The following is a 13,112-nucleotide window of genomic DNA, read 5'->3' on the forward strand; positions in this document are numbered from 1 at the left end:
TGTACGTGGATCATAAATTTTTTTTTTTTTTTAAAATTTTAATAAGGTAGGTACTAATATTACTCATCAAATGGAACACATATTCTTGTACAGAAAACTGGGAAAAAATTACTCAAGAATCAACTTAAATTTTTAGAACATTCGTTACTTATTTGCTGTTTTTATCTTTTTTTAGGATCCTCTAATCCGGAAGCAGAAACGCAGAGGAGGCGTAAGAAAGAGGCTTCTTGCAAAGATTGCACGAAACCCAAGGACAAGGATGGGCAAAGGTAGACGTTTGAACTGATTGAACAGAAGCAATTGGATGGCTTACCCAAGAGACTAGGTGTAGATGGCCTTGGGAATTTTTTTTGTTCTACTAACTAATGGTGTTGATATGATAAACTCTTTTAAGAATGTACATGTAAGTAGGGAGCATAGGTCTTTTATGGTTAGTTTGACATGCTATTACTATGCTAGGGAGAAACTCTTACATTGTACTGTCAATTAGGTGTCAGGTAGGTGTATTTCTACTGTTGATATGAATGTCAGGTTTGTTTTCTATACATGATAAAAGAATGAATTGGCATGGTAGAGTTAAGAAAGGAATCTAGCCATAAGATGAGAGTGATGGTCCTCCCTTTTATTTTTTTTTTTTAGGGGAAAGGAATTGTACGATGCCATCATGCGGATTCCTTCGTACGTCCCCTCTCTCCTCCATATAAAAAATCTCTTGTTTGATGGTTCAAAATGTGTGACGGCCGTTTGTGTAAAATTGCACACGATTGTCAGAGGAAACCCTCTTTTTATTTTTTTTTTTTAATTTGAAAAAATATCTGTAAAATTAAATTGGGATTTGGTTTTCAGATTTTTATTTTGCATTTTGTAGTGAAATAATCTCTAGTATTTTAAGACATATAGTGGTTTCTTCTATTTTTGAGATAATTTTTGTAAACTATTTTCTGTTGGAATTAGAGGACAGGTCTTGATGCAACGGTCAGGTTGCTCCATCGTGATCTATTGGTCATGGGTTTGAGTTAGGAAACAACTTCTCCATGAAGTGGGGTAAGGCTGCGGTCTCGTGTGCACTGGATACACTTTTTTTTATTTTTTGTTGGAAGTGGTTGAGCCTAAGGGAACATATGTGAGAACTGAGTGGGGTGGGGGGTTTATTGTTTATGGAAGAGGGTTTTTCCTAGGTTTTTAAAATGCAGAATCAGGGAAAGAAGCGATCAGTCAATTCTTGGAGAAAGAAAATGCCCAACACATCTTTGAAAGGGCAGGAGACAGATTCATTCAATAGAATCCACACTTGGCTAAAGAGAGTCAAATACGTGACCCGGTTTACTTGTACTCTAGATCCAAGGTTCTAACCACCTGGCACAAGCTGGTGTATTTGACCCGAAGTTGAATCTGAGATTGAGAAATGTCAAAATACACAATTTGTGAAAAAGTTTGCCACGACACTAGTGTGCATATTTCTGTACACACCCTTTCACATCTCACAGTGGACCCCACACTTTCCTTATTAAAATCCAAAACACTTTTATGGCACGGGACAAGTCACTAACATTTGATGCTTGTTTATAAATTTCAATTTTTATTTTTATTTTTATTTTTATTTCTATTGATATTTCAAGATAATTTCCTATAGGATACTAAAGTCCTTGTAGAGTCCAATTTGGCATTAAAAGCATTTTTCTCTTGAGGTGATTTTAAGGAAAACGGATGGATTAGTCATATGAGTTATATTGTGTCAGATTCCCCACTAAAAATCACGACATCAGAGGAGGGAAGCAACACTAATGAAAGGGTGAGAGACAGATTCGTTCAATAGAGCTAAAGAGAGTGTCAATGTGGATCTATGGATCATCATGTGAGAGGACTTTAACATTTTGGGGATCTTTTTCCCTTTAAAATTTTGTTTGGAGAAAATGTTTGTATACTTCTAGTTCCATGGTAGCTGATTTTGTGATTTTTCATCGAATATTGTGGTAATACCAGTCCCCGTTACTTGGAACTGGGATTTGCTCTGAGTATAGAAGGTTAAGATCTGTCTTAAGCCGAGGACTCGACTGTTAATTCAGGTCAAATATCTACTATGAATTCATGGATCCTAAAACTACATCGAAGTATACTTGCACCATCTTTATTAAAAAAAAAGGAATTTGCAACTACAGGCCTTGCATGTCCTATTTTGCATCTCGGATTTGCTTGCCAATAGTTAGGTTGCAGCTTTTGATCACTGTTATAACTGGACTATGAACAGAACAATATAAAAGTATAAGCAATAGTGCGAAATATAAATGTCAATAACCAAAAACATATGCTTACTTGTAACTTGCAGAATATCGTCAAAGAAGACAGAAATTGGATCGAATTGTATCTAGATGACACTCTCCTTAAGGTCTTTAATCGCTCCTTATTAGTGCAGACTGGATACTATACGATTATGCCTCCAAGATGAAACGATCCACTAACCACTAAAGAGAACACTCCCAAAGTGATTACTAAAGGGGTCCAAAAGCTACACAATGCTCTTAAAAGAGGAATACTGCAAGAAGGAACAAAACGCAAAGGAAGGAAAAGCTCTCTAGTTTTGGAACTAAAGATGAAACAGTTTTTGTTAAGAACAAAACACAAACACACTCCGTCTCCAAAAGCATAGAAACCAGAACCCTCTTTCTGTCCGCTCTATGATATTTATAGAGATGTAGGGGTGAGTCTATATGTATACAGGGGTTCCTATATACATACGGAAGTGATTGTACGTATATAAGCATCCCTGAATATGTACAAATGTGACTTTATCCATATGTGTCTATACATGTATCCAACTGGTGCCTCTACGTTAAAGTGTGTATTTGGAGAATAAAAACTTAAATAGAAATATATATGTAAGACCTCATCCTCATCCTCACCCACACCCACACCCACATCCAACCATGGCCCTGACCCGGCCCAACTCAGCTCGGCACGTATAAGTGTGTGTGAAAAGCACCCCGAACCCTAACCTCACACATGAGAGAAGGGAGACTTTCCTTGGAACCCCATGTCCTTTAGAGACTCATGAATACTTGTATACAAGTTCACCTCTTTGAAGCTAAGCAATGTGAGACTAAAAAGTAATAGATTCCCATATCCATTGCTTGCTTTTAGCTCCTACATTACAAGTAAAAATTCAAAACAATGAATAGAAGAGGAAAACAAAGAGTACAAAAGTAGTACAAAAGTAACTGATTTTGAATCTTTTGCGTAAAAAAATCCAACAATCACTGCCCTGAAAATAGCTGTATTGCTTGTCTAGACAGCCTTTAATGATAGCCATGGAAGCAGTACTAGTACACCTGTTCTTAGTGTGTAATAGAAAGGACTTAGTGATCCATAGTTCCATCATATGCCCACAAGGTGCAAGTCCTACAGGACCCAATGAGAGTATGGGACTTGACTAATACCAAGAATAACAGCATGATCAGATGATAAAAGTAGCACACTGTCGGAACTGACAACATGTCTAATAAATCCAAATTTCATATCTGCAAGAATCATTGACCTCTATTCATTCTCATGAGAGTTGAAGGCAAATGAACAAACTTTTATCTTAAGATTCGTGTTCTGTAAAATACATAACTAAGCATCTTAGAAGATTGGGTGACATTCCTCTCCAAAACTCTCAGACACCCTTTATGAAATCTATGAAACCCATCACTAGTTACCAGTCACAAATACTACAGATGGTGGGTCAGGTCATCAATCTTTGTGTGGTTGTTCAATTTGCAGGAACCTGGCATAGTGGTCTGCCTTTTTTCCTGACCGGTGGTCATAGTACTCAACAACTGCAGCTCCAGCTAAAGCAGCAAGTGTAAGAGCCTGTGCATGCAACCTGTGCATCAAAGCAACAAAATACAAGGTTACCACAAGGTGCACTGGGCAAAAGAACAAAAAACAAAGCACCCAACAGATCAAGATTCCAGCCTGAATTACACAAAAATTTAATTTAGTTATGCCATTTCTCAAAGAAGCATTTGTCTCACAAAACTAATAACATCCAGGTTATCCATCACTGGGAAGAAACTAAATATGAGCACATTAAAAAACCAAAAGCAGAAACTATATTTTGATATTTGTCGTGGCTGAAAGGTGAACGTACTCAGTGGCAAGCGCCTTGGCACCAAGAAGACTAAAGCATGTTACCTTGAGAGTGGTGGGTTTGCTGTAAAAGTGGTGGGTTTGCTGTAAAACATCAAATTATGCAGGGTTTCCTGTGTGATTAAATCTTTATTCCTTTTACTTATAAATGAATAGAATAGTGAAATTGTTTCACAGCCAAAACTCAAAGGAGAAGACATCATCTTCATCTTCCTCTCCCCCTCCCCCTCCTCGAGGCTGGACAACTGAACAAGTGAAAGATCGATCTGCCAACACAAGCTGCAAGGTTCATCTTCTTCTCGTCCTCCCATTTTATTAAATCTTTATTCCTTTTTACTTATAAATGAATAGAATAGTGAAATTGTTTCACAGCCAAAACTCAAAGGAGAAGACATCATCTTCATCTTCCTCTCCCCCTCCCCCTCCTCGAGGCTGGACAACTGAACAAGTGAAAGATCGATCTGCCAACACAAGCTGCAAGGTTCATCTTCTTCTCCTCCTCCCATTTTACTTCTGCCACTGCTGCTGTCTTTCTTCTTATTCTTCCTTTTTCCCCTTATCTTATCCACTTTTCCCTCATTTCCACCCTTTCCCTCACATTTACTCCCTCATTTCTTCCTTCTTCCTGTCCCTTTTCCCCTCTTCTGACCTAGACGTAATGCAAGAGTAGACCTGTAACAATAGCTCTGACCCATTCTCACTGCAGGATCTCAAGAAACAATCAAACCCCCAAAATCAACCCAAAAATCAAAGTCAACAAAAAGTTAACGTTCTCAGATGAAGATCAAACTTGAGATTTCTAACCCCCACCATGAATAATAACACCCTTCAATAAATGAGAGTGATTGGATAAGTAATTTGAGAGTACTTGAAAATTTTCTCAGAATGGAAATCTGAGAAGAATAGTCAATCTGAAACTAAATCAAATACCCCTGTTAGGTACTATCAAAACCCCAAACTTTAACTCAGATCAGATGGGTAATTAGGGAGTAATTAGGAAGACAAAAATTCCGGAATCCGAAAGTTGCAGATTTGCGTGTTTCACAAAAACACTCAGATCTGAGATCAGATAGCCATCAAACCTCGATCGAGTCTAGCTATTGGGTAGATCTTCGATCCCCTAAAGTTTGGGTGAAAACAGATTATCAAATCAGATATCATTTAACAGACCAAACCAGGCTGAAATAGACAAAAAAATAGAGCATCTTCTGATTTATTTAAACTGAAATTGAACTTTGATTTTGCATTACCTGATGATAGGAATAAAATATTAGATGGTGGAGTAATCAACCCTCTTGGAATAAGGTAGCAAAAACCAGCAGCAATTATAGATCAAAGTCAGGAATCAAAGACAACAGCAGCTGGCAGTAGAACAGAGCAGGGTAAGGGAAAAATCGAAGAAAACTTGACCTCTCTCAGGCCTGGGTCTCTCACCCACTGTATCACACAACTCTCTAGCAGCAAAGCAATCTCAAAATTTTATTAATCAAAACATCTCTGGCTTAACAGCCTCACATTGCTTAAATAGAATAAAAATCAGAAGTCCTAATCCAACTAGGAAACCAGAAATCAACCCCCAGTGTGAGTAGCAGTTATTACATTGCTTGCTGAAATTAAAACAACCAACAACCAAAAGTCCTACTTTCATTAGGAATAAAAATAACTAATTAAAGCAACTAAAAAACAGCTCAGTATCTCATGCGAGCTTACATAGGCCCAGCCCAGCCCAGCCGGCTGGCTCAAATAGGTCCAAAATTGGACCTCGGTTCAGCTGCTGCCCTCCTTCCATTCTTCCTGCGGCTGTAATACAGCCCAGTGTGTGGATCTACATCAAGACGCCTTAAACAAGAAAGACAACTAATCAACTAGGGTCCCCAAAAATGCCTTCCCACCAAGCTGATGCCCTTGACAACTATGATACAACCAGGTCACAGCATTTCTGAATGGTATCAATTCAGAAAATACTATCCCTACAAGAAGTAAGGGCGGTGTAGACAGTACATACTAAATTGTCTTGGGGGGGGGGGGGGGGGGAATAAAAAACAAGAGAAACCTTCAGTCAACTCATAAGGGCCTCAAAAAAAAAAATACACTTAAGAATTGGTTTTCAAAAAGTTTACAATAAATTAACAGGTGAGGAGATTCCAATGGACCTATACAGCACTGGACATGTAAGAAGACCCAGATCAAAGTTTGGTTTCAAAAAGATCATAAGAAACTAACAGGCAGGAGATCCCTATGGGCCCATACAGCATTACACATCTGAGAGAACCATCCAGTATGCAACAGAAGCTCCTCCTAGGCAGAGCAAGTGAATAAGGGAGAAGGTTCAATAACAGTGAGAAACCAAAAAAGGTAGAGAAGGGAACTAAAAAAAGGTAGAGAAGGGAACTTTCAGACACAGATGAGCCTTCAATAACAGTGAGAAACCAAAGAAGGTAGAGAAGTTAATGGTCAGAAACAAATACGTGGCTTCAATAACAGTGAGAAACCTCCTCGGAGTAAGAAATAAAGGAGAGGGTTCTCTGACCAAGCGGGCATAGAGGAGACAACCAATGAGCTGCGTCAAAACAGTATCATGCATTGGAGGGCATTTCATATTTGAAGGAGAGATACAGACACAGGGATGGTAGTGTACCCTGCCCCAGCAATTCAGAGAACCTTTACCCCAGAAATAATTAATCAAAAAATACTTAAATGCTATACAACTCTGAAGCCACAAGGTTGCAGTTCCACCTCTACATTAGATTCACAGCCTTGTTGCAATTAAGTAAATCAATTAATCATAGTATCCATACCTAAGATCCAAAAGCCTCCTTCCCTTCCACAGAAAAAAATAATATGAAAAATGGAAATGCATGCCACAGTATTGTCTCACTTGGCAGATGTTGTAATAAGCATGCCGGAATTTACAAAACATAAAATGAGAGGAGCACAGTAGACATGCGAACTTCCCATAGATGTCTCATGCAGGGAAGAAAATAATAACTGAAAATGAGTGGCAAAAGGTAAAGATACCTTTGCTGGGACGACTCTGGTCATCATCCAAAACTGTTTGCATGGTCATTAATATCAGGAATCAATCTTAATAGAGGGAATTTGGAGAATATGAAAGAATTTTCATGAGGATTTCAACAAGGTCGAATGAGATAATATCATCATAGGATCATCTGAATGCGAAGGCCCTCTTGGTGGGCTTCTACTCTTCTTCCTTCACAGTGTTATATCTAAAGGTGAAACTGGGAGAGCAGAATTTATTTGTCACTCCCTTCTCTTTTTTTTCTTCAAAACCACCGAGTGTTTGGAGTATACCACATCCTTAACTCTTTAAGGATGAAATTTGATATGTCATTTTGAGCAAACCTAGTCCAGATGGCATTGGAGGGGCCATTGGGAATGGATTCAGGAATATTATATAGCGTAGGGCCAAGAGGCTGATTCCCTTGGGGGAGATAAGAACCTAATGTTTTCCTTGGGTTGTTGAAGGCCATTCAAAGTGGCCTCTTCAATGAACATGGCTGACAACCTTGTGTCCAAGATTGGGAGGACAGAGGAGACATGCAGCTGGGAGCCATACCTAGTTGGGGTTGTTTGGGTCTGATATTAGTTGTAACCTTTTGGGATTCTTGTGCTAAATCTCCTGTGTTGGTGCTCATGCTTTCTCTCCTCAATAAATTCATAATTCATCCACAAAAGAGGGGGGGGGGGGGGGGGGATTGGCAACATGAAGCTGAGGAAATCATATCTGGGAATTTAGAAATACTTACGTTCAAAGAAATTACGTCAATAATGAATCAATAAAAATGGGGGGGGGGGGGGGGAGGGGAGATTGGCAACATGAAGCTGAGGAATCATATCTGGGAATTAAGTAAATCATATCTGGGAATTTAGAAATACTTACGTTCAAAGAAATTACGTCAATAACGAATCAATATAAATGGTGATTTCTACGCAGTAATTCAAGTTTTTAATATTTAGCGTTTAATCTCCAAAGCCAAGACCTAAAATCTGAAAGCCCAGGATTCAGGATATAAGATGAAATATATCTCGATTTCATAGAAAAGAGAGTAAACCCCATCATGCCCCCAGGGACAACAAACACACACACAAACCGAAATGGCCCAAACCCTAACAAGCCATTACCTAAGTATAAGTCACGGAAGCCGTCCAAACACGCTATAGATACAGATAACCCTCGGTACAGAAGTGGTTTATGGGACTGAGTGGAAAAGAGGAAAACGCATTGATCTAACTGATCATTCCCTAAACATAAGCCATGGAATTCGTTCAAATTCGTATCCTTGCGTGAAATAAGACTGCCTTGGATCTAAGCTACCACCAACATCAAACGCTACAAACCCGATCGAACTTTATTTTCTCCTTTCTCATCTTTCATAATTTCCAATTGAATTAAGAAATAAATAATATGAACTACGCTAATTAACAAATGAAATCAACAAAAAAAAACCAGGCACGTAGTACGGTACCGAGAAAACAACTCTGCTAAGGAGAAACTGGAGAAGTACCTAGCGTGAATGATTCTGACGCTGGTTTTCATGTTAGGTTGTGACCAGTTGTAAGCAATCGATCCTGTTATGCCGCTGAGCCAGAGACATCCTTTACGAAAAACATTAAAGACGTCAAAACAAAATCAAAACAGGAAACAAATATCATCAAATTAGGAAGAAAAAGAAAAAAGAAGGTATCAAAAATCCAGAGGAAGAAGTGTGGGGATCCATTACCGACAGCCCGAAGCTTGTGGTCTACGATCCATTCCCTAATAGACTCGATTTTGCTCTTAGTTTCCGCCATTTTGCTGTTGCAGAGAATATGAAACCGAACGATGACTAACTGCTTTATAGGGTAGAAAGGAGGAAAGTCCAGGAAACACGACGGCGTACCTGACTAGTTACGTGTCTTCGTGTAATCGGTGGGCGCGTGTGGTGGTTTTTTGTGGAGAAAGGATTTTATTGGGTTTTTAAAGAATTAAGGAATATTATGGCCTTAATGACGTATTAGGATCACGTGCTTCTCGAGAGTATTTTGGTTTATTTAGAACACGTGTCATTTTCTGAATCGGGTTAAGGTAACCCAAGCACTAACGAATTGGTATTCGGGGATGTGAAATACCCGTCGCATCTAGTTCAGATATTAAAGTATCAAATTAACGGGTTTTTTAAATTTTTTTTAAAAAAATGTTCTCTGTGAGAGAGGGAATGTTACCTGGATCAGGGGTAATTATATTTGATCCAAGTCCATATCGTATCAATTTTGTAGGTTACCGATACCCATTTTATGCACTAAAACCATGGTGTCAAGGGAATTAACCTACTCCACCCTTCTTCAAAGCCCAATCATATTTGGTAAGATTTTATGAAAAAGGTGAGGATATGTATATACTAATATTTCAAAGAAAAATGACTTTGTCCATGAGCATGGCTCTTGCACCTAAACATAGGATGGGGCGAAATGACCCACACATGAAAAGCGGAATCCTGACCCTATTGATGTCTTTGTGCGTGCTCTCATTGGCCCCATGCTGGCACAAGGGCCATGCTCCCAGATAGAAAGCTCTCCCCCATTATCTTAAGGAGAGGGTTTGGTACATCGCAAGCTTTCCTGAAACTAACGGTTGTGCCCAATGGAGAGGGTGGGATGAGAAGGGTAGGGGATCATTTCCATAAGGGGTTGGGAGATAGACTGACTCTGGCTAGGCACAACACCAATGTGCCCAACCTTTACCCATTATTTTATTATTCTGCACACTTGTCTTTTATTACCATTTTCTTTCCTTACCTTTGTTGCTCCTTGACCCCATTACATGTAAGAGAATTGCATGTTTCATGGTTTGGAGCGGCATAAGAAGCACTTAATAGGGTCAAGCATGGTTTTGCCACCCCACAAAGAAAAAGGGGTAAAGAAGGCATGATATTGCTTGTTAACCAACCCAAAACCCGGATCCACATCCTCTACTTCCTTTAGTAGTACTGTGATCCTACTTCCGTCGTCTCTCAAAATGACATGTGTCATTCTTACAATCCAACGAACTTAAAATGAAAAGATTCAATTATTTTTTGAAATTTGAATAACTCATGTCTAAACCATATTAAACCCAAATTTAAACCAACCCATTTGGTTCGTTTTGCTCATCAAACCGAACCAAAACTAAAGGATCAAACCCTAACCCTCCATCTCTAACATTCGTTTCTTCCCAAACAAAAAAATCCGCCTCTGTTCTCTCTCTCTCTTCGGCCATGAAAAAATTTGTGTTGCGGAGTCTACGAGGAGACTCCTCTGCTAACCGCCGGCCGGAATGAGCTGCTGGGAACGCCACATCTTTTCCGGTGTTTGTAAGAAAACAGAGTACGTTGTAAAAAAAAAAACAGTCACCGCCAAGCTTGAAAGGTTTCTGGCTGAGTTTGATAGATCTCCACTCTTTGGAACCCACGAAACCCACTTTATAATTCAGAGTTTCAGACTCTTTTCTTCTTTAATACATTAGCAATAAAAAAAAATCGTTGCAAGGCCTGATTTTCCTTCTTTTTTTTCTAACAGGTATGATGATTTTTCGTTTTGTTAAGGGTCAAGACAATGAAAGCCATTGGAGCTTCAGACTGCATTGTGTAAGGTTACATAGGAAGCAAACCGTCTCTCTCTCTCTCTCAGAAATGCGCAAGTAAAAAAGCTGCAAGCCAAAGGAATTTGGTAGGAGAACAACACAAAATGAACACAAAGTGCATGATAGAAATGAATAAATTCAATTTAGAACTCACTGTAATCTCGGTACATATCAGAACAAGTAATGACAGGACCAAACAAAAAACCCCCAAAAACAGAGTAATAGCCGAGCACCCTAGAATGGAAAATCCATATTTCCCCTGCTATAAATAAATATAATAAAATGACTAACCCCAATTTCCTCCCAAAAATTTAACACTTAAAAAGCTTCATCTCCACTTCACTCCTTAGAACAAAACCATCCCAAACAAACTTCCCAGCATCACCGTAATACCAGCCTTCAGACCAGTAGCACTGCTCGTGGCAGCAATAGCAAGGCCTTCGTTTTCCATCGGACATGGCGCAGCCGCTCAGGTGAGATACCTATGTACCCACGTCTCGTAGGCATCACAGCCACTATCGTCTTCTGGCCCTTCTCACAGTGTCTCTTTGCTCCGCTAATGAAATTGAAAGGACCAGATCAGTTTTAATGAAATGGGGATTTCTGAAATGGATGGTGTTTGACCTAATCTGCATTTTTTGGGAAGAAGAAGAGAGCAACGCCTCTCAAAATTTTTCATGGCTGACGAGAAAGAGAGAGAGAACAGAGGCGGATTTTTTCGTTTGGGAAGAGACGAATGTTAGAGATGGAGGGTTAGGGTTTGATCCTTTAGTTTTGGTTCGGTTTGATGATCAAAACGAACCAAATGGGCTGGTTTAAATTTTGATTTAATATGGTTTAGACATGAGTCATTCAAATTTCAAAAAAATTTGAATCTTTTCATTTTAAGTCCGTTGGATTGTAAGAATGACACGTGTCATTCTGAGAGACGACAGAAGTAGGATCAAAGTACTACTAAAGGAAGTAGAGGATGTAGATCCCCACACAGAAGCCATTCATTAACACTTATTATGTGGTTGAGACGTTGAGTGGGTATAATTTTTAAGATTCAAAACCAAATGAGCAGTTTGGCACCAAAACCACTGGAACTCATTCAAAACTTGCATATAATTCTTGTATTTGGTATTGGTGATTTGGATTTATTGGTCTACCTAGAAATGAAGGTTTCCTTTTTAAGTATTTTGGTTTATATTTTTATTTGTATGTTTATGGATGAATATTTGGTTATTTGTATGTTTATGAATAATCATCTCACCCATGAATAAAATAGTTATAAATCTCAATTTTCACACCAATTAGATAAATGATCTGGTTTTAATCCTTGTCCTTCGTTTTGATTCTTGATCATTATTAACATCTTTCATCTAGCCCATAAAAGTTACCCCATCCCCCACCACTTAATTATTAAGTTGCATGGAGGTTCAAAAGGTGGTATTGGATATATCTTTCGGGATTAAAGGGGGTGGCAACAGAAGGCCATTTCAGTTACCTTTTGCCTTAGCTCGGTTGCTCAAGGAGAGGCCTTAGCTATTCGCCATGCGCTATCTCAAGCCCTCGAATCTGGATACAACCGACTTCAAGTTGAATCGGATATCAAGGATGTTAGCATATGAGCATTCCAAATCCATTAATCACAGAGGTTTAGGGATTACCTGAACCGAATGGAATCGCAGCGGAAGGGACGATCGAAAGCGGCTTGCAGTTATAAGCACAATGCGATCTCTACAGGCTTCTCCACAGAGAACTCCACACCACAAAATCCTAGGCAACTGAATGGAAACGCTAGGATAACACAGAACTTAAAGGAGGGAGAGATCTGATTAATTAATGCACACCTAGGGTTTATGCCTTATATCTATATATAGGCTAAAACCTTGAGATATGCCATTCAGAAGAGGGATCGGTCACTTAAGTGACAGTCCCTCTCTCTCTCTCTCTCTCTCTCTCATTTTTGGCTCAGCCGGCCTGCCCCATGTGGGCGGACCAGCTAGGCCTCAGGCCCATCACCGATTTACATCTCCCACTCGCCCACACAGGGCACATATATTTTGCATTCAAGTTTCTCTCATTCCGTGTTATCCTCCATACAGGTAAGGGGGTGTGCGACCTGCCGAGATGATACAAGATAGGCGCACTATATCAAATTTCCATCTAGCCAACATAGTACATCACTCTCAAATGTCTCGAAATACCCCAAATGATCCACTTACACTCGATCTAACACTCTCGACCCCTCATCATGAGCAGTGTTAATCCTTGGTATGTCATGTACTCATGACTGCGTCAATCACAAATATGACACGTCGTCCGGGCAATGAGCCACATAACAAAGGTGTAACGTCCAATGGTTTTCCCTGTGCCCCTC

At 39.4% G+C, this 13,112-nt stretch overlaps 1 protein-coding gene across 1 annotated transcript; it reads right to left on the bottom strand.

Annotated features, from left to right (window-relative positions):
• Positions 1-3,646: 3,646 nt before the first annotated feature.
• Positions 3,647-8,969, bottom strand: LOC122667010. The gene is made up of 3 exons (XM_043863155.1): positions 8,871-8,969; positions 8,655-8,745; positions 3,647-3,862 (listed from the first exon to the last, which is right to left on the bottom strand). Exons 1-3 carry the CDS (start codon positions 8,938-8,940, stop codon positions 3,730-3,732), a joined length of 294 nt encoding a protein of 97 aa, XP_043719090.1. The 5' UTR covers positions 8,941-8,969; the 3' UTR covers positions 3,647-3,729.
• Between the last annotated feature and the right edge of the window lie 4,143 nt (positions 8,970-13,112).

This window comes from Telopea speciosissima, chromosome 7 (genome assembly GCF_018873765.1).
Source record: "Telopea speciosissima isolate NSW1024214 ecotype Mountain lineage chromosome 7, Tspe_v1, whole genome shotgun sequence".
NCBI classification, from domain to species: Eukaryota; Viridiplantae; Streptophyta; class Magnoliopsida; order Proteales; family Proteaceae; genus Telopea; species Telopea speciosissima.

Excerpts from the sequence above, each read along its gene's own strand:
- LOC122667010 (XM_043863155.1), bottom strand. The coding sequence starts at position 8,940 with ATGGCGGAAACTAAGAGCAAAATCGAGTCTATTAGGGAATGGATCGTA. Across the intron at positions 8,746-8,870 it reads CCACAAGCTTCGGGCTGTCG|GATGTCTCTGGCTCAGCGGC; the intron begins GTAATGGATCCC and ends TTTTTCGTAAAG. Across the intron at positions 3,863-8,654 it reads GTCAGAATCATTCACGCTAG|GTTGCATGCACAGGCTCTTA; the intron begins GTACTTCTCCAG and ends TTTGATGCACAG.